Genomic DNA, 21134 nt, shown 5'->3' with positions numbered 1-21134 from the left:
TTATTGACAGAGGTGATGAATAATGAGTACAAAACTGCATAAATATTAAAGAGTCCAAGGAATTGTTTTGAAAACAGAACTTCTTAAATAAATGGGTATGAATAAAGACTGCGTCACTGCCTGGCAAAAAGAAGGGACTAAATGCAGGGTGAGCTTTATCTTTGTGTTGGTTGTATCAACATACTCCAGTGGTGAGCTATGACTTCTCCTTAAGAAAATAAAGTTTGTCCATGCAAACCAACATCAAAATAAGCTATTTAAACCCAGGCAACTGCTGGACAATTTACATGGCTTCCTTAAAGGATGCTTCGCAGGGCTCGTTAGGAATGTGCATCGTGACTGTTGTTGGAAGGAGAATGTGACTTGTAACTGCAAATCTGGTTATCTTTAAATAGCTGTCTGAGTTGCTAATTTTTTTCACTGGTTAGGTCCTGGAGAAGCAGCAATTTCCTAGCAATATGTCAACATAATACGAGAACATTTCTGAAAGCACTTTTAAAAACATTTGATTTGGCTGCATCCCTTCTGTTGCTGAGGTGCTGGGCCTGCGAGCCGCTGTCTCCCGGGATGCGATGTTCCAGGTGTTTGTCCCCACACCACCTTCCCTGCTTTCAGCCGTTCCTTTTCGCAGTGCTCCACCCAAGTGTGCGTTGTGCTCGTTTAATAATTCACCAATTACAAAATCTTATCATTGATGTTTCTTAAATACATTATATTCCTAGGTGTGCCTGCGTTTCCTACAGTTGCCCCAAGCCTGCTGCCATAAAATTCACCGTGTTTCAATAACGTTGTATTGTTTAACTTCATCTTGTTTGGGGCTTAATGTTTCACGTGCAGATACTGAGCTTTTGGTTTCAAAGACCAAAAAATAGAAACCAGTTAGAACGAGGGAGAACAAATCAAAGTTCTTCCTCACCAGTGCCTGCAAGACCACTGGGAAGGGGATAAGCTGCCGGCTGGCATTCGCCGCGCTGGGAGCTTCTCGGGTCATTTTCTTCCCGTGTCATTTGCGAAGTCCCTCTGAGAGGGTGTTGCAAATACCCGTGACAGCCCTGGTGCGCGGCAAGCGGCAGGTGCCCCCCCAGCCTCGTTATCTGTGGCGTTTGGCTCTGTAAACGGGACTTTGCCGATGGGATTTGAAATCCACAAGTACAGATCCGTTATATACACCCAAGTACGAACCCGCGGCGGCGCAGGGAGCCGGGGTGCGGCGGCAGGCAGCAGGAGCCCCGCCGCCCGGCGGCCCGGGGGGACAGGACGCGCAGCCGCCACGTCGCACCGCCGCCCCCCCGAGCGGCCCGGGGAAAGGGGGGGGACGGGCTGCGGGGCGGCGGTGCCGGCGCCGCTCGGCTCCCAGCTGCGCGGCGGCGGTGGGGGGAGCCGGGGCTGCTCCTCCCCCGGCCCGTCTGCGAGTGCTGCATCCACGTTTGCAAGTTCGCAGCGGCGGGAGGAGGAGCGGGAGGGCCGGGGCGGGTGCCCCCCACCTCCCTCCTCTCGGCGGCTCAGAGTGCCCTGCGGCCCCGCTCGCAGCTCTCCATGGCGGGGCCGGCGGCCGTGCGGCGGCGGCGGGGCCCCGGCTGCGGCGCCGCGCTGGTGCTGCCGGCACTGCTGGTGAGCTGGGCGGCCTGCCAGGCGCCGCCGGTGCCCGCCGCCCAGCCCCCCGCCGACGGCGCCGACCTCCGCGTCGAGCAGCGCTTCGTGCCCGAGAGCTGCCCGCGGGCCGTGCGGCCCGGAGACTTCGTGCGCTACCACTACCTGGGCGCCTTCCCCGACGGCACCCGCTTCGACTCCAGGTCTGGCCCGCGCGGGGCTCGCCGTGCCCCCCCCGCGGGGCTGGGGTCGCCGTGCCGTGCCCCCCCCGCGGGGCTGGGGTCGCCGTGCCCTCCCCGCGGGGCTGGGGTCGCCGTGCCCGCCCCGCGGGGCTGGGGTCGCCGTGCCCTCCCCGCGGGGCTGGGGTCGCGGGGCCGCCCCCGCGGGGGGCCAGTGGGCGCCGGGAGGTGGCGGCCGGCGCTCGGTCCGCTGCGGCCCCTGGGCGCCGTCGGGTGGCGACGGGTCGGAAGCGGGGCCGTGGGCAGCTGGGCGGCGTCGTGCGGGCCACCACGGCGGGGTGTCTGAAATGGGAAAGGGCAACGAGCTGGGGGGCGAGACCCCCGCGGGGCTGGGTCCGGCCCGCAGGGGCTGGCGTGCCCTGGTGGGTCCCCGCCGCGCTCTTACAGCTGCCTCTCCAAGGTGCGGGCTGGGAGCCTTGTGCTCCAGGAGGGAAGCCCGAGGGGTGGTCGGTTAGCCTGGTAAACAGGAGCGTGTGTGGTTCCACGGTATTCAGGGATTTCCTGCCCCTTTGTGCGTTTCCTATGTCTTCTCCAGGCTCCACCCTACTGGAACGTAAACATTTCTGAACAATTATCCTTGCCTCAAGTATAAGATTTATCAGGCTGTGCTTACATGGATAAGTTACCCTTGAATAAATGTGACCTATGTACAGTGAAGCATCTGGCCGTGTTCCCGCTGTTATTTTGCGATCAGGAAGCCTAAATAGTGGGATCAGGAGATTGTGAAGGATTCCGGTGCTTCTTACAGCTTGCTTGTTTTTTTCTTGCTTCATTCATTGTCACTGAGCAAAGTATTACTTTGAAAGAAAAAACAAAATGTATTTTCAGTAATCCTGGTAATCTTCCTTGTGTTTCAAGGAAAATCTACTGCCTTAGGGAAATAACTGTCCTTCAAATTCAGTTCAGCTCTTCCTCTGGAGCTGGCTGTGCTTCAGTACACCCGTAGTGCTGCTTCCCCAGCACTTCACCAGCACTTTGCCAGATAAAGCGCAGGATGCAGTAGCTGGCGGTTCAGCTGGTGTTGGAGGTTCAGTGAAAAGACATGGCAAGGTCAGTGGATTCTTGAATTGGCAACTGAGGCTTGGAAAATAAGTCTTAACTGCAGATGCGAGGACGCACAAAGGCAGCATCCTCGTGGCTCATTTTACAAATATGCAACAATTGGAAAACCAGCCATGCGTTCGGAAATGTGTTTCTGATTTCTACAGATACGTACTGAGGCTCTTTGTACCCTGAGTGGGACCAGCAAATTTCTGCATGGAAGCAGGGCACCTGGAGAGGCTTCCCAGGTGTTGGCTCTTGTGTAATTCCAACTTCCTTGTCATTTGGCTCTGAATTATTCGGGGCAAGACCAGGCTGTGCAGAACTGTGCAGCATTTTTCTCTTTGGGTCCTCTAAATACTGGTAAATAAATAGTAAAGATGGTAGTCTAATCTAACTTGAGTATTTCTGTGGCAGCCTTAATTTCAAAAGGGTGCAGAAAGTCAGGTTTGTTGTGATTTTTCTCTAGATGGCAGCTCACGTTGTCATGCATTTTTGATGATGTCAGGGGTCTGTCCTGTTAAGATAATGGAAAATTAAGAGGGTATTGTGTTCTGGAGGTTAATGGAAGAAATATTTTGGAGTATTTGTTGTAAAATCTTTGAAGTTCCCTGTATACGAGTTAGAAGATATTCAGGCAATTTATACTAAAATTAGCTTATTAGAAAGCCCATTTTTCTACCTGTCTGAGTTGCTATCGTGTTGGGGTTTTTTTGTTGCCTTTTTTTTTTTTGTAAGTTTATGAAAGTGCTTAACAGCATCAGTTTAGTCAAACACTGTTACAAAATTGGTCTAGAAAATTCTCTGGGTGTTGAACTAAGGGCAGTTTTACTTTGTTTCTTCTTCAGCTGTTGAAAATGCTCTTGAGATGTTACATTATTTTTCTGTATTTCCAAGTAGAAGGTGGTAATACTGCTGTTCTTGTTAGAGGCTGTTGACAAAGTCTTAGTAATCATGACTGTGTCACATAAATTACTAATGTGCCTGTTTATTCTCTCCCCCCTATCAGTGTTTGTATTTTTATTTCCACGTCCATACAATGATTTGCATTTTAAAGCCTGAATTTTATTGCCTAGTCAATCTGCTGTTAATTTGGTAAATTCCACTAATAGAAACTAAATTTGCTTAGTTTTAAGCAATCTGCAAAGTCAGTCCTGCAAAACTGGGTCATCTGTTTGCTGGCTTTGTTCAAGTCTCTGCTTAGCATCAACGTTTTCTTAATTGTAGGTTTATTTTTGGAAAAAAAACCAAACCTCTTCTGTTTTAGATCCATCCCAGATGTATTGCCAGGCTTTGTCAATTGCTACCATTTTGGGGGGTTTTCTAGAACCTGTTACGTTACTAGTCTCAACATCTTAATTCCATTTTTGTGTGTGTGTAACAGAATTCGTCAGGAGCTAATTTAAATATTTTCCATGCTTGCCTGGGAGTAGGAATATCTGTGCAACCGAAAGTGAATGCTCTGTGCAGAGGGCTGTCTGTTTGAAGGGAAATGTTTGCCAGAAAAAAAACACCCACCTTGGAACAAACAGAGAGATCACTCAGAAAAGTATTTGAGGGATTCGAGGCTCTGGGACTGCTAGGAGGCTCAGTATGTTGTGGAAGTGATGTGTACAGTCTTTGAAGGAAAGTTTGACATCATTTCCCTAGTGATATCTAGCTGCTGGCTGCTTTCCAGAATATTTTAGCAGGCAAAGAGGCACAAGCCTTTTTGTACTTATTTTTTCCAAGGCTGCCTTTTATCTGAACTAAAAAACCAAAAAAAAGACAAAAAGAAAAAAACCCCTTCAAATTATAAAAGGAATTTGAGAAAATGGAAGCAGTAAAAGTTTAAAAATAGGCATGAAGGTTTTGAAATGCCTCCTGTTGTATGTTTAGACACTGCTTCAAAAAATTTACTAGCAGCAGTAATTCAGGCACAGCAAAGTGGGGTCACTGTGCAGATTTACGGTGGTCAGGCTAACCACGTAAGCTAGTGTTAGTGTTCTGCTCTGGTAACACTGCTGTTTTCCGTCCTCTCTGGAAAACTAAATCGTTTAAGCATCATTTTTTTACCTTTCAAATGTCCGTGTATTATCATAGTGGCAGATCATTTAGCTAGTTCTCATGATTCTTGACCTGGGAAGCCTGCTGTTTAAAGCGTGTCTCTGTGCTTTAAATGAGAGCTGGGAGCGTGGAGGAGAAAATTAGCAACAAACTGGAGAAAATAAATAATCAATTGGCAAATCTCAGAACTATTACTCAAAAAGGCATCTTTCGCCTTTCCTCTTCTCCCACAGAGAGTCCCCAACTATGGTGTCTCATGTTGTAAAGCTCATTGATCTTGCGTGATATTTTTGCGGCATTGCTCACCAAAATCAGTATGCTGAGATCCTACTGTGGGAGCAGTCATCCTTTCATATCTCATAATAGTGTTTAATTTTTCCTTTTCTTCCTTCATTTCCAATGCTGCTTATAGTATTAGTGTGTGAAGTAACTGTTTGTAGTTACGGGCTTCGGATGCCTGCAATATACATTGCGCGCTGCTAGAATGTGTTTCAGATAGACGGTGAGCAGTGAACAGAAGGAGAGCTGGGTTGAAGTCTCAGAAACACTTGGATTTGCCCCTTCCCTTAGCAGTGACTCACCATAAAGTTATGCTAACAGGGCAAGAGGGAGACAAGGGAGACAAAAAAAAAAATAGCGGTGTGGTGGGTAGATGAACCGCTAATGTTTTTGCCTGCTATTCCCTCTTTAGCTATGACAGGGGATCCACATTCAACGTGTTTGTGGGAAAAGGTCAACTTATTGCTGGGATGGACAAAGCTCTGGTTGGCATGTGTGTGAATGAGCGGCGGTTCGTGAAAATTCCCCCCAAGCTTGCCTACGGAAGTGAAGGCGTCTGTAAGTACCGCAGCGGGCCGGAGCGTAGCTGGTTGTGCAAGTGATTGAGCAGAGCAGATAGAAAATGGAGTCACAGGAGAGAAAGGGAGGGACTGGAAGCAGTGAATTTCGGAGAGGTTCTGCCCTGCCGAGGGTTGGTTGTTAAGCCTGTAGCCTAACCAGTCTCTCCAGGCTCCCTCTGCACGCTGACGGAATTGCTGCTGACTGTAGAGGACCTTCAGCAAACGAACCTTGCCGCTGAAGTGAACTTTTTATTTATACCTGCCTCACTGTTAAATACTTACTGTGGCTTGGTGTTGCAGTGCTGCACAAGCTCTTCTCAGTGCCAAAACCAGCTTTGTGCTACAAACTCACAGAGGCAACAAATGCTAAATCAAGATCAGTTTGCTGGAGAGACATATTTTGTGATAGTTCGTGTTGCCAAATATACCCCCTTAAGTAGCTCCATCGGTGACAAGGGGCCAGGGGAATATAAGCATCACAAGGAGTAAGGTGTGCAGTATGTGTGCGTATTTTAGGGTATGCCTGGATAGTTTCCCTTTTCGTGGATGCCATGTAGAAAAAGGGAAATAAACCTGGTTGTGTTGTTTTGCTTTTGCAGCTGGTGTGATACCCCCCAATGCTGTGCTCCATTTTGATGTGCTCCTGATAGATCTTTGGAACTCAGAGGATGAAGTGCAGGTTCAGACTTACTTCAAACCAGAGAAGTGTCCTCGGACAGTCCAGGTGTCGGACTTCGTACGATACCATTACAATGGAACGTTCTTAGATGGGACCCTGTTTGATTCAAGGTATGCTGCTGGGTTGTGTGTCTTTGCATATTTTAATAGGTATCTCATGTCACTTAAAACCGTCATTTACTCCCCCTTCACTGGTACAACAATTAATGCTAATTGCTCAGAAACACAGAAAATGAAAGGCAGCATCACAGATGTTGGTAATTTATTCAGGGATTAAAGGGCAGCGGTACTGACTCAAACCAAGAAAACAGTACATTATTTCTGCATGGGCATTACCAAACCAGACTTCGCCCCCCCCCCCCTTTTTTTTTTTTTAAAAAATCCATTTCTTCTATCTGTATTACCATCTATTACATCGATTGCAGTCAGGTAAGATTTTCTATAACCACTGCAGTATAGCTGTTTTAAGTTATATACAAGCTTTATAAACGAAGCAGAGCTCATAATGAAATTGAGCTACAAACACTTCCATGCGCAGATGTTATGTTTACACTATGTGTACTTTGTTAAACTTGGGTGGAAAATGATGCTTTAATAATGCCTGCCCTTATGTTTGTGAGCCACTTTTCAAAACCTGTTAAGTCCCTGAGGTAGCTAAGTGCTCTGGCAAACACCACCCAGCCAGCCCTTGGTCAATCAAAGAGCAGTATTTTTGGAGCAGCAAGTTGTCAGTTACATTGTGCATAGCACGTGGCTTTTAAAGTTTAGTATCGTTCTTTCCTGTGGCTCTCTGACGTTTGGTTGTGGGTTTTGTTTTTTTCCTTTTCATTTTTAGCCATAATCGGATGAGAACTTACGATACCTATGTGGGAATTGGGTGGCTGATTCCTGGTATGGACCAGGGTCTCTTGGGAATGTGCGTAGGAGAGAAGCGCATTATCACAATACCGCCTTTCTTGGCATATGGAGAAGAAGGAGATGGTAAAGTTATTTTTTTTTAATCCAAGTCATCCATATTTTAAAAGAAACTTGTACTTTGTGTATTTTATATTTATGGGCAGCATTATTACCCGTTTCAGACAGATGGACCAAATTGATGGAAAGAGAGGTTCAAAATGTATTACATCCAGGATTGGACTGATTAGGAAGTACAAGATTTTTTTTAAAATTTAAAAGATAAGTTGCTTAACAGACACGTTGTTGTTACAATTGTAATCTTTATATACAGAAATTTTGTTTCATTCAGAGAATATAGTCTGTGATTAATATTTACTGGCTCCAAAAACTTGAATTCAGGTGACTGCATGATTCTTTCAATGACTGCCACAGTGAGCAGAAAACTTTTGAAAAAAAGAAAAGTGTGTTTTTAGTTCCAATTCTGGTGGGTTTTTTTGGTTTTTAGGGTGTGTGGGATTTTTTGGTTTTTTTTGCAACCAATGTCCTGTTGATAACTACAAGATGGATCAATTGTCCTGTGAGACTGTGTGCAGCCTGCAGGTCATAGGTCCCCCATGACCCCACAGAGTCCCCTATATTAAATGTGGGGGCAGTTACGTGTAGTTTGGAATTAGAAAATAATCCTTAGATTTTTTCTCTTCTCTGATGTTCTAAGGACGTGTCTGTGGTGTGCAAGGTTTCATACCCCTTCCATGACTTCATTACCATTGACTGTGATAGCCAGCTTCAGGGATAACAAAACTTTGTGGAGTTAGGTATTTTGTCACTTTCTTGAGCTCAATGGTTCTCAGTCAAAACAACCCACACTATAACTTGTGTATTGGTGGATAGGTACTTTCTCACTGAAATACTCAACTCGCCCTTCTTCAACTTCCATCATATGGTCTCCTGTTTTGATGCTAACAGGATGGGCGGAGCAGATGTACCTAATATGCACTTTCATGAAGTGTGTTGAAAATACTAGTAGACCAAACCCTGCAGCTCAGGTGGAGCTGGGGTGTATTGGCTGAGATGGGTGGTGTTTTCAGTGTGGCAGTGCCATCACAATAGGAAGAGAATGAAATAATTGAGTTGTAGAATTGAGTGACAAACCCATGCAGGAAACAAAGAAATGACTGACTAGAAGCAGAATATGCTGATCTGGTTTGGGAGGGGAAGTGCTTGATATTCGGCAGTAGGTTGCTTTTCTTCAACAAACATGTTTAAGCTCTTTCTAGAGCTTACCAATTTTCTGCTCTTAACACTTCTGTAGGTAAGGAGATCCCTGGCCAAGCTTCCCTCGTCTTTGATGTGGTTTTGCTTGATCTCCATAACCCCAAAGATGGTATTGCTATTGAGAACCAGCAAGTGCCTGAATCTTGCGAGCGGAGAAGCCAGACAGGAGACTTTCTCCGATACCATTACAACGGCACGCTTTTGGATGGCACGTTGTTTGATTCCAGGTAACCAAACCGTTCAGCCCTACAGATCCCGTTTCCAGTTTGACTCGGTCGGTATTGATGATGTGCCCAAATACAATTCTTTGCTTTTCCTTCCTTTTTGAAAATGTTGAGTGGAGTTGGACTCTTTTCTTCTTAAAACTCATAGAAAGCCTTTCAGTATGGGAAGGCGCAGACCTGTTTTGTTTTATGATAGTATCACAGACGCCATCTGGGGTTGGTGATCCACCTGGTGAAGCTATGCATGCTTTAGACACACATGCCTGGACACTGTGCCACGGATTTTGTCTGCCAAATCAGTCATGCTACTGAAGAGAGAGAAAATAAATATGATTTCCATGTTCTGTCCTGAGAATTGTGAGTCAGTGTGCTAGTGGCTAGTTTGAGGTTAATCTCAAGACAGTCTTTCCATTTGTACATGAAAACGGTTTGCATTTTGAAGGTTACTGTCTTTCAAGACTGAATTCAGCAATGGGGTTTCTGTGATAAAGTAAAAGGGAGTGCGGTCACATCAAGTTGAAAGCTCTCTGAGCACAAGCCTCATGTACAGAATTATATGATGAATAAACCCTTGTAGCTTCCTGTCACTTTTGTTTGCTCTTTAATGAGCAGTACTTTATTTTCCCACTCCAGCTTTCAGAACAGCTGTCACGAGTAGCTAAAAAGAGTTGAAAATGAGCCACTGTAAAACATTTTACGAAATAAACTCATGGAAGAATGCTTAGTCCTGCTGCAGCTGCTGCAAGCTGAAGATCAGGATCAGTTTGCAAACATAAGCTGCTTGGTATGGCATGTGTGCTACTTCCCATGAGGAGGAGTTGGAATTGTATCTCCTGTAATTGAATTGAGGTGTGGCAAGGTTCAGAATCAGCTTTGACCTCCCCGTTCAGCTACCCAGCTTGGTGGGAGTATAAAAAGCAGGAGACCTGCATCAGCAGCCATCACTGTAGACCTTAATTTACAGTGTATGAAAACTTCTAAGTTAAGAACTTAAAGCTTATCCACAGTGCACCTGCCCAGAATCTCTGGTTTTTGAGATGTTGTCTGTAGTCATGAAACCATTTTTGAAAATGGCAGTAGTATTGTGTTAGAGTTGTTGTTGTCGATAAAGTAGTAAATGCTTTGTAGACAGCAGCCTCTACGTCATTCTGAAGGGTGACAGTTGTTAGAAGGTGTATTGGTTGGAGCATCCTACCCTGGCTTCCTGCAGATTTTACAAGAAGGGCCAATATCTAACAAGTATCTATGAAGAAACAGAGCAGCTAACAATAGTTATTGAAAGTTATTTTCCAGGAGAAAATTTCACAGTAGTACAGGAAGCATGCCAAAAGCACTGCGAATGGCTGGGATTGGGAGCGCTAATGATTACATCAGGGTCCGTACTGGTCTTGCTCTTTGCCAGAGTTACTTTGTAAGGATGAATTAAAACGTTCCCTTCCTTGGGTTGTGCCTTCCTGTAGCATGCCTTGAAGAAAGGCAGAAGACAGACACATCCTTGTATTAAACATCATTTGTTGTTGTAGGCTTGTTTTAGTCTACCGTTAGGTATTGAAGCAGATCCTTCGACCTATGTATAAGTGATTGGCATAGTTTGGAAGGGGCAGATAGTGGTGATATTGTTTTGTCATCATGACTCATTTTAATGCTGGGCATACCAGGAGAATTTATTTATCCCATCTCCTCCTTGTAGTAGTTGAACTACATAGCTGTGGTTGCAAAATGAGATGGTCTGAAGGGTGTCTCATGAAAACGAATACAAACTATATCTAGTTGATAAACACTTACTAGAGTCAGGGCAGAGGAAAATGTAAAGGAGAAAACATATTTATTTTGGTTCTTTATCAAAACATGTTTTCAGTTTAGTCTAAAATACATAAATAAGCGAGATTTTCTTTCAAGGTATAGTAGAAACGTATCTGCAGGGTCCCTGTACTGGTTAATAAATGGCGCATGCATCACTGACTGATGAAACTTGGTGGCCTAGATTCACTGAACATGGTGATTGCATTGTGCCTCGCTGGTGCTGGTTAATGACCACGTGTTTGACCTTAACTCGTTTAAGAGTTGTGTTGCAGACCTATTGCAAGATTCTGTGTTTCCTTGAGCACGCCTGACACTGCTAAATTGCAAATATTTTCCATAGCTATTCACGAAACCGTACATACGACACCTATGTCGGGAAAGGTTATGTGATTGCTGGAATGGATGAAGGTTTGCTAGGTGTATGCACTGGTGAAAAAAGAAGAATAATAATCCCCCCTCATCTTGGATATGGTGAAGAAGGAAGAGGTGAGCTTGACTTTTCATTCAGGTCATCCATAATTAAAGACGTTTCCTTTATTGTTTAGTGCATCTGTATGTAGTTCCATTTTTCTGGCATGTGAAAGGCTTGTGAATTATTTCATTGTGTTTTGAGCATGCAACTAACAGGATTACACCCAGAGTTTGTGAAATTATTTTGATTAGCTAAATAGGTAGGATAGTAAGAATGCAGAACAATCTCACATGTAATTTGGTGACTTGAAATCGTTTGGATAATTAGTGTTTCAGGCAGGCTGGTGCTTGGTGATCTGAACTCATTTGGATAATCGGTGTTTCAGACAGACTGGTACTTGGATGCCAGGAGCTTTGCAGCATGAGATCTTCCTTCCTGTGTGTCTTAACGAGCTCTGTATGCTAAAGGACTTAATTGTGTTAAGTTTTCTTCCCCGTTCCATCCACTGGCACAGATTTTGTGGACTCCTCTAAGCTGCCTCTGTAAATGGTGGATGCATGTAACAGCAAAGTATCTGTGTGTTTATAACATAATTAACATTCCTTTGGGAGAACTCATCAGTACCTAAAAAGATTGCCGGGAGGGGTGGAATATGATAACCCTTCTAGCCAATCACAGTTTTATGGCTGGTGTTTCGAAAGGTACCTCCTGGGATGTTATTTGGAAGAAGTGACTTTGAAGAAAAGCCCCTCTTCTGGGAATGCACATTTTGTGCTGTTGGTTTGGGAATTAGACTCCTCTGCCAGCAGACCCCATTGCTAGGTCTGGGCGTGTCTGTCAGTCCTGGTAATGCAATTGCACGTTACCCTGGGAAGAAGTTTCTTGCTGTCAGAACATTTCAAGGAAATGTAACCTTTTGGCATAATGGCATTCCTTGAAGCATGAGAAGTCCTACAAGAATTTTGATGATCCATAACCGAATGGTACGTGAAACACAAATCAGTTATTTAGGATAGTCGCAGGAAATACATGGTTATTGCTTCACTTCTGCATAATTTTTGAATTCAGAATAATGGAAATTTTTCCTTCACTGTTGAACTGAGTGCGCATTTAGTTCTCTTCCCTACATTGGATGCAGCTTGCATCTGTTGCATACAGAGGATATGTAATCTTTTAATGCTGAATGAGAAGAGCAAAATGACTCCGTAGCAGACACAGTGGGAATACATATTCCTGCAGGGTGCAGTACCTGCTCATCATCTGCCTGTTTGGGTACCATTTCTTTCTCTACTCACCTAATTTGCTTCCTATTTAGGAAAGATTCCAGGATCTGCAGTGCTGGTCTTTGACATCCATGTGGTTGACTTCCACAACCCCTCAGATTCGGTCGGCATTACTGTTAACTACAAACCTTCCAACTGCACCGTACTGAGTAAGAAGGGAGATTACTTGAAGTATCACTACAATGCTTCGCTCCTGGATGGTACTTTGCTAGACTCAACGTAAGTGTGTCGCCTGGTAAAGAAAATATCCCTAGCAGCCGTGAAAGCAGAGTGAATTGCCTGCAAAGCAGGCTTGCAGGGAAAACAGAATCTTAAAGTAAAAACTTGAGTATTTAAGTAGGATGTATTTTTCTTTTTATGTCTGCCTGCCTAAGATATATAGGAGGAAGAAAAGAAAAAGGCAGTCTGTCACAGTATAATGAGAGAACTGGGAACAAAGAGGATGTAGGAGTGTATTGGAGAAGAACGTAAACACTGCAGGTGGAACGATGAAACGTTGCCTGCACAGTGGTCTGTTTAAACAGGCTAATTTAGGTATCGGGGCCAGTCGTACTAGAATAACACAGGGCTCACCATGAGTGAGATCTCCAAGTTTATTCCATTCCCTAGGTAGGATTTGCACTCTGTGCTGATTCAGCGCTCCCGAGAGCGGTCTGGTAGGACTACTTGGTGTTGTCTTGTTAAAGCTGTCTTGAGTGTGGCTTATAGTAAATGATCCCCTGTCATCTGTACCACACGTGGTGCTAGTTTTCCTGTATTGTAGTGTAATTGTTGTAAGTGTCAGCATGGAGAAACTATCAGAGGGCTTGGTCTTGACTGCGGTGATAATGTTGCTCTTCCTGCTTCCTGTTGACGGTAGGTTTATGAGGGAAGCAAGGGATTGCTCCAATCAGTCTCATATAGAACTAAAGCGAGCCCACTGCACTGATCACTGCAGCTACAAGAATACTTCTGCTAGCGTTTTTTCTGCCTTCACCTTTTTGATAGCAGAAGTCATCTGAATAGTATTTTATTTTTGGAAGGGAAGTTGGGAAAAGCTATTTTTAAACAGGCTGTAATTAACACAGGAAGCAGCTCATAGTTCTCACAGTGTACACAATAGCTTGCAGAACTGAAAAGCTGGCTTACATTAAAGCACATGATGTGATGTGTAGGCAATTATGTACTCAAGTAACGTGTTTGGATTCAAAACACCTTTTATACGGCAGGAATGCTTAATTCCCATTTTGTAGCAGAAACCAAAGGATGTCAAGACTGTCTTACTCTTAGCAGTTTATAGAGAATCAAAGATCATGAATCTTGTGCTCCTCATTTTAAGGCTGACCTCCTAGACACGGAATTATTTTTTTTCCAAATAATACTCTGTTGTACAAGCGTGTCCTGCAGTGGTACAGCCAAGCCAAGTAACCAAAGGAAGGAGACCGACAGAAGAAAGGGTCCTGCTGTTGTGACACATACCGTGTAAAAAGTCTTAGCACCGCACATTGTGCTTCTGGAATTACAATACATGTTTAACGTCTGGGGTTTTAACTCGTGATAGTTTCTAATTCTAGAAATTAACCACCAGCACCGAGGTATAATACAAATAACAGTAGTAGTAGTATGCTTCCAAGCTGTCTTGGGTGAGTGACTACTACATTATATTGACTGATTTCATTAAAGGGATGCTGCTCCGTGTGAATGCATCCAGATCCTTATAGGTTGGTAGCTCTGGGGCAAGTGCACATCTGAATTTTTACATCTGCTAAAAAGTCCAATTCATTTGCTCAAAGTATGCGAAAGGCAAAAGGCCTTATTTTGAGATGAAACACTTTGGGGGTTTAATTGGCAGGATTAATGGTTTTACTTAGATTTCATTGCAGAAGCCTATAACTTCAGTAGCAGAGGACTTGTCGACAGTAGGAACACTTCTGTTTGGTGTTGGCTGTAACTTGCTACCTGCAGTTACTAGCAGGTAACTGCTTGGTAGAACAGAGCATTGGGCATGAAGCTAGTTTTTGGCAGTGACAGAACACTAACTAGAAGCTTCTATTTCTGTGGTAATTTTGAACAACAGAAGTTCTGTATTATATGTTGAGCGGTTTTTATGTTTTTCTTCCCTTCTTCTCCAGACACAGCCTTGGCAAGACCTACAACATAGTTCTGGGATCTGGGCAGGTGGTGGTGGGGATGGACATGGGCCTTCAAGACATGTGTGTTGGGGAACGACGAAAGGTTGTTATTCCACCTCATCTTGGTTATGGAGAAGATGGAGTTGGTGAGTGAAACCTGTTGCACACCCACTTAGCATCTCTTGAGTAACTGAAACACAAGTACGCATGTTTTGTTGCTTGCTGTGCATTAGGACAGAAACTGAGGGTCTCTTAGCTGCCTGAATGGGATTTTTTCCGAGGATTTTCATTTCATAATTTTAGACAACCTCCCACATTCCCCAGTGACATGAACATACTGTCGGTGTGGCGTTTTTAAGTCATACTGTTAACTGTGGCCAATGGAAAGACCATCCCAGTACAAAAGGGAACACCCTTCCCCCCAGTGATGTTGCTTTGTCGTGACAGAAAGCTCCAGGCACGCTGGCGTTGCAGAGGGGTGTAAACACTGTTTTCCATGTAAACAGTGTATCTAGGGAATTGTGTAGTCGTGCTTGGACATGCGACATGTTATTCAGGAAACAAAATTGAAAGGGACCGTTCAGCACTAATTCAGACAATTCAAAGAGAACTCAAAATTCAGAAACTACATAAACTGAATGTGAGATGCGAAACAGTGTATCGGTGCTGTTGAAACCCCAACTCCAATACATTTAGGACCCTTTGCTCCGCTTCAGAGCATTGAGTCTTACCAGTTTTTAATGACAGGGACAACAATAATGAGAAGAACAATGTAGAAGCAACAAGAACTTTCGTATCCTGGTATGTGGGGTTGTTAGTGGTCTTGTGAGTTACAAGGCTTGAGGGAAAGGAGTCTGTCAGGAGATCACCAAGATCAAACTGTGATTTGTATGGAAACTGTTGCATAAGTTGCTGTGTTCTCTGACTAGCTCCAGAACAGTTTGTATTAATTTATAAAGACTGTCTGTCAGGCATCATGTGTCAAGCTTAATGGAGAACTAGTTTGTGATATAATAGATGAAGAAGCATTTTCACTTGTGTCTGTCTTCCATGAAAAACTGAGTATTTTTTATATATGCAACCTTTTATATTGTTGTATCAAATTGCATAGTTATATATAAGAAGTTGAAAATTTCCTCATAGCATAAAAAGCCTGCTGTGTTAAACACCTGTCATAGATACCTGCTGTAATTCAAATTACGTTCGCTGTAGATGGTCTGAAACATTGCATGGCTTGTGTTTTGATATATACCCAGATATCTGCAGAGATTGCTTGTTTGCTACTGGACAGAAGTTAGAGGTGACCTCAGTTTTCTTTTTCAAGGGTAAATTAGCTCCTTCCGTGCTTTCATTGAGGTAACATCCCCAGCTGTCGCAAGACTGTTGAGTCTGTCAGTAGCACCTCAATACACGGTGTATCAGTGAGATAAAGGAAAATGGAATAATTCCTGCGGTTTTACCTTTATAAGTAAAAAATTGGGTGCAGTTTTATTATGAATGCTTCTCTTATATTATGATCACCTCTGCTGAAGTGAGCAGGAAGATTTGGTGGGCTTGGCATCACAGGGCTTTTGGGGATAACAGCAGAGAAGTACCTGTTGGAGCAGAAAGAGACATTTAATTATGGATTAAAAGGAAATATGCCCTTCAGTCTAAGTGAGGATAAATACCCTTCTTTGACGCTTGTTTTTGTGACAGAAGGAGAAGTGCCTGGTAGTGCTGTGTTAGTTTTTGACATCGAACTGCTGGAGCTGGTGTCAGGCTTGCCTGAAGGGTACATGTTTGTATGGAATGGGGAAGTCTCTCCCAATCTTTTTGAAGAAATAGACCAGAATCACGATGGAGAGGTTCTTTTGGAGGAGGTAAGCTGAAACAATGAAAACACTTGCAGTCATTTTCTCCTACCACCACCATCAAGATGTTTTCTCCTACCACCATCAATGGTGTTGAAGAATGGGGTCTCCCCTCTTCCCCTCTCCTTCTGATGTGGTGTGTGTTGTCAAGATAACAGGAAGGCAGTGTGTCAGTTAAAACATGGTTATTTAGCCTTAGAGAGAGAACCCAAAGAGATGTAAGAATGGCCATACTACCTAAGATCGTTTACTATTGTAAACATTGTCTCCTTGGTCAACCGCAGATGCTTAGGGCACAAGTGTAAGAGGCAGAGTTAGGGTTCAACGATCCCTCGCTCTATCAGCCTTCTCAGTGTCTGTAAGTGGAAGTTTATGGTGAAATCTTGAGCCAAAGCTGAGCCTGCAGCAGTGCATCCAGGGACTCTCATCACTTCCGAAGCCTGGCAGTGCCTGCGGCCGCTCCTCCCACAGGTGAACTGTGTGCTGTGTGAACAAGTCCTGCCCCTTGCTTGCTTTTAAATTAAATCTGCGGTGTGAGAATGTCTTTGGGTGCCCTGACTGAAAGCCGCTTGCCTTTGCCACACCATCTCTGACAGTGTAAACCTCCGTGAGGTTTTCCTCTGCGTTTTCTCTTAACTGAGGAGTTTTTATTTTTTTATTCTCAAGTTGTGTTTGTCACCTTTCTCTATCATTCTGTTTTGTGTCCTTCCTCGCTGGTGCAGTGCTGCTCGCAGCGCTCAAGGGGCAGACTGTGGTCATGTAGAACAGCGTGAGATACCTTTGAGCATTTTAACAAGCCACTGGGGTAGAAACAAAATCTTGTTTTCCCCTTTCCTAGCACTGTCTTCCATCTCCTTCCTTCCTTCTCCATCCTCTCTCTTGTGTTTACCTACACTTTTGCCCTTGCAGAGAAGAAAAGAGCTTTTACCAGTCTAGAGAATGAGTGAGGTAGGATGTGAGTGCTGTTATCCACATCCTTTTGGGCAAGGAGGAGAACGAGAAGCCAAGGAGATAGGGGAGGATGCTTGGCCTAAAAGGTGTAAATGAGTGTCAGCAGTAGCTGTCATTGCTGGAGCTTATTTAACACGTAGCGCCAGAGATAACAGTAATTGGAAAAGTTGTCTTTGATTGTGGACTTTCTGGGTTTTTGCAATCCAACAGTACGGCTCTGTCATGTTTAATCACCTTGAATAGCTTCATCATCTGTATCAGGAAAAGGATGTTTTAGGGAAACTAACCTTACAACCCTGCAGCCTTCCCCACCGTGAAGTCACCTGGGAGTCGTAATGCCTGAAGCTACTTTAACAGATCTCACGGTATCCTGATACTTAAAGTCTCATTTCTGTGTTTCATCCTTTTTTCTTGTGTGTTGTTTCTTGTAAGGCACAGGTGTGTGTCTATTTTGCAGTATGAGCTTTTTGTATCGGCATGTGAAATTAAACCCCCTCTGTCCATACGGATCTGTTCCTGTGTCACTCTGTTCAACTTATCTACCCCCTAAACTGTGAAGAAGAACTTTTCTTGTTTCCAGGACCCACTGGAATAAGTGAGGAAATCCCTGCTGAGCTTCACAAAGAGTGATTTAACCTCACGTGTCTGTCCTAATTAGTCCAATTTAGGTTGCGAGCTTCATAGGATAGTAACAGTGTACTTTTACGTATGCTTAATCAGCAGGAAAATGCTGAGTGGTCAACAACAAATAAATGCTACTTCTGTAAATACTCTTCGGTTTTAAATGTCTGTTTCATTGTGAGCTGTTTTCTCCTCCTTTCCCTCCACGTAGTTTTCAGAGTACATTCAAGCTCAAGTCGATTCTGGCAAAGGAAAACTAGCTCCTGGGTTTGATTTTGAAAAGATTGTTAAAAATATGTTCACCAATCAAGACCGGGATGGAAATGGTAAAGTTACCGCTGACGAATTCAAGTTGAAAGACCAGGAGGCCAAAGAGGAACACGATGAACTGTAAAGAGAAAAAAAAAAAAAAAAAAAAAAGAGTCCTGAGCTGAGCTACTGTTCGAACGCACGTACTGGAAGGGGTTTTGGCCAGCATGTTTCTGAAAGGTTGGGCCTCGGGTCGGCAGCCTGCCTCTGCCCGTGCCTGTGTGCGGGCAGGCTGTCAAAATAGGAAGAGATTTTCCGTTGGAATTGTTAGGTATATTTGAACAAAAGCGTGAAGTGCCTCAAGATAGGGCCTATCAACAGACGGAGTGTACTGCCGTTCGTGGCGCTGTGAACCACGCGGTCTGTTTCTGTGCTAAAGATCCGACGTTCTCGTTGAACAAAACATACTCACTTGGATGGGTGGACGGATAGCAGGGAGGAAACTTACCAAGTGCTTTTGAAAGAGTTTTAAAAAAACTTCTGTATCCAAAATATTTGTGCAGAGGGACAAACCAGAAAATATTCCCCATGAAAATAACCTGCAAAAATTGCCAGCCGTTGAGCCCCGTTCCTTTCAGAAGGCACGAGCACCCTTTCCAGTCACTAAACAAACCCATCTGGATATTTGCCAGCAGGAACTCAGATTTGCAAATCGCAGACCATGCGAACGATAGCTATGCCATTGCGAAATTTCCATAAGCTGTGAATTGAATTAAACAGGCCTAGAATTGTAACTGTGTCTGCATTGGGTTTTTATCTTACGAAATAAAAGTTTGCTGCCATCTGTATTGTATTTAACTAATAGCCTTGACTCTTGGAGCGTTGAAACAGTGTTCCCATCAGGGATTCCCAAACCTTTCTAGTTGCAACCCTATTTATAGTTTTGTTAGACTTTTAAATATTAGTATTATGGGGTCCAAATGCTGTCATGAATACTGGATACAGTTGATTCTGTGTTGGACTTCTGTCTCCTATTTTGGGAATTGTTAGACTACGGAGTAAGTGTTTAGAGTTTACACAGCAGAGCAGTCTGGCACGGTGAACAAACAAAAAGACAGTGATAGAATCAAGAAACAGACCCATCTGCTTGTGTCTGCAAACATTCTGGCCTATCCCTCAGCACAAGATCAGCCCTGGGAGTGCTGTTTAGATTGTGTGAACTCTGGAGTTGATCACCTGTGAGATCTGTAAGTGTAACAAGCTGTTTGGCAGGGCATACACTGAACAGACATAATTTTTCTGGAAGGCCGGGTGATCCCCCCGCAGTACATGACATGTAACGAGCACAAATACATATAGTGAGACACTGTCAGAGACAAGTAGAAGGGGAGTTGTGTTTCTGTTCTATGCTTTGTGCCTAGTTTCTTGCTTCTCTTGATCTGTACATATGGGTTAAGCTCCCCCAGACGCTTTTTCTAAAAATTTGTATTTCCATTGGACGAAAACATTTTGTATCTGTTTTTAATGAGGTTGTTACAGAAAGTACGGTGCAGTGAACTATTTTTGTTTTAGTTTGATACCATTAAATGTTGGGTAACTGATCTGTTTGGTAAATAAAATGTTGATCAACTATTACTTTTAAAGTTTGGTTTTTTTTCCTGACATTTTGATGAGTTGGGAACTTGAGTCGAACTAAATACCCTTCATGCAGGTCTCTTCTCTTGCACGAAATGGGCTCGTCCTGAGTGTGTTCAATATTGCTATTGATCTTTATGAAAAATATTTTAAACTAAGATTATTTGATTCAAAATAATAAACCACAATAAAAAAATATTTTTTTTTCATACTTCACATGGGTGAAGTAATTTTTTGGCTTTAGGAGGCATTTCCTAAATGACCCATCCCATACTGCCGTCAGCTGGGAGGGTGACGTTTCTCTTGGTCGGGGACTCTTAAGTCTCTCATTGAATGAGGTAAGAAACAACATTTCATTCCCCAGGCCAGCAAAAGCAAACTCCCTGAGCTCTGTGTCTGGGGTTTGGTGTTGTCACTTCACCTGCAGCTCAGAAAGAGCCTGTATTGCGTGTGAAACGCTGGAGGTCTGGGCTAGTTTGGGCTGCATGTAAATACCGGCCTTTTACAGCAGGCGTGAGTATTGCGAGTATCCGTGAACGGTGCTTGCAGCCCAAAGGCTGATGTCCTGAATGGCTCATGGAAGCGCTGCCGTCCTGCAAAAGCTTTCTCAGGAGACTGTCGCACAAAATTTTCCCTTTCATTTTATTGGGAAGTAGGTTGCTCACTTGTTGCTGTGGCTCAAAGGCACGGCTTGGGCACGCTTACGGAGCGGAGGTGGGGAGCGGGGCGCCAGCTGGGATGTGGGTGCTGCCAGCAGCAGCGCTCGGCATCAGAGCAGCTCCCTGCCCTGGTCTCATAAGCACCCCCAGATCCCAAGTCTGCCTCCTGGGTATCCAGAATTGTTTTATCCAAGAAAATCTTCATGAACGGCTCATTCTGCACAAGGGATCGTTCCAGATGGTTCCCAGGAGGTGGTCAGAAGGGTTCCTAGTAAACCAGGACAGCAGAGTTGTTCTGTGGGACAGATAGCCAGGCAAAAAGCTGCACCACGCACAGAAGCACAGCCTAATCCCAAAGATTGCTGCACCAGATTTTTTTTGGAAGCACACATCGGTGACAAGATAGCAGGTATGACTACCAGTGCCACCAGCTAGGATGTAAGGACATCTGAAATTCTCATTCCATGGCTCCTTAGGCCTTAGCAACGTGGCTTGTCATCTGTCTAAGAAGTTTTTGTTGCCCTCTCGCACCCCACCCCCACCCAGTCTGGAGGCTGCCATTTTGGCAATGAGAACGCAGCTTTGGGGGAAAGCACAGGATAAATGGAAAAACTTGCTGCAAAATAACGATATTTATGCTGGGCATTTGCTGGCCCAGGCAAAGCCAGGAGAAGCCAGGACTACCTGGCCGCATTAGGCTAAACAGCGTAAAACGCAGAATTTTGGAT

At 44.3% G+C, this 21134-nt stretch overlaps 1 protein-coding gene across 2 annotated transcripts; it reads left to right on the top strand.

Annotated features, from left to right (window-relative positions):
- Nucleotides 1-1411: 1411 nt before the first annotated feature.
- FKBP9 (FKBP prolyl isomerase 9) lies at nt 1412-19747 on the top strand. Of its 2 annotated transcripts, none has more exons than XM_056337143.1 (10): nt 1412-1793; nt 5608-5753; nt 6355-6544; nt 7269-7414; nt 8643-8832; nt 10973-11118; nt 12360-12546; nt 14439-14584; nt 16137-16300; nt 18075-19747. In XM_056337143.1, the coding sequence occupies exons 1-10, from the start codon at nt 1537-1539 to the stop codon at nt 18255-18257; spliced, it is 1755 nt and encodes a 584-aa protein (XP_056193118.1). In that variant the 5' UTR covers nt 1412-1536; the 3' UTR covers nt 18258-19747. The 2 variants fall into 2 exon arrangements, with proteins under 2 accessions (XP_056193118.1, XP_056193119.1); XM_056337144.1 differs by lacking the exon at nt 1412-1793 and adding an exon at nt 2857-2879.
- Nucleotides 19748-21134: the final 1387 nt, after the last annotated feature.

Source organism: Falco biarmicus, chromosome 4 (genome assembly GCF_023638135.1).
Source record: "Falco biarmicus isolate bFalBia1 chromosome 4, bFalBia1.pri, whole genome shotgun sequence".
NCBI lineage: Eukaryota > Metazoa > Chordata > Aves > Falconiformes > Falconidae > Falco > Falco biarmicus.
The sequence above is the reverse complement of the archived record's forward strand: the minus strand, read 5'-3'. Positions and strand labels throughout refer to the sequence as shown.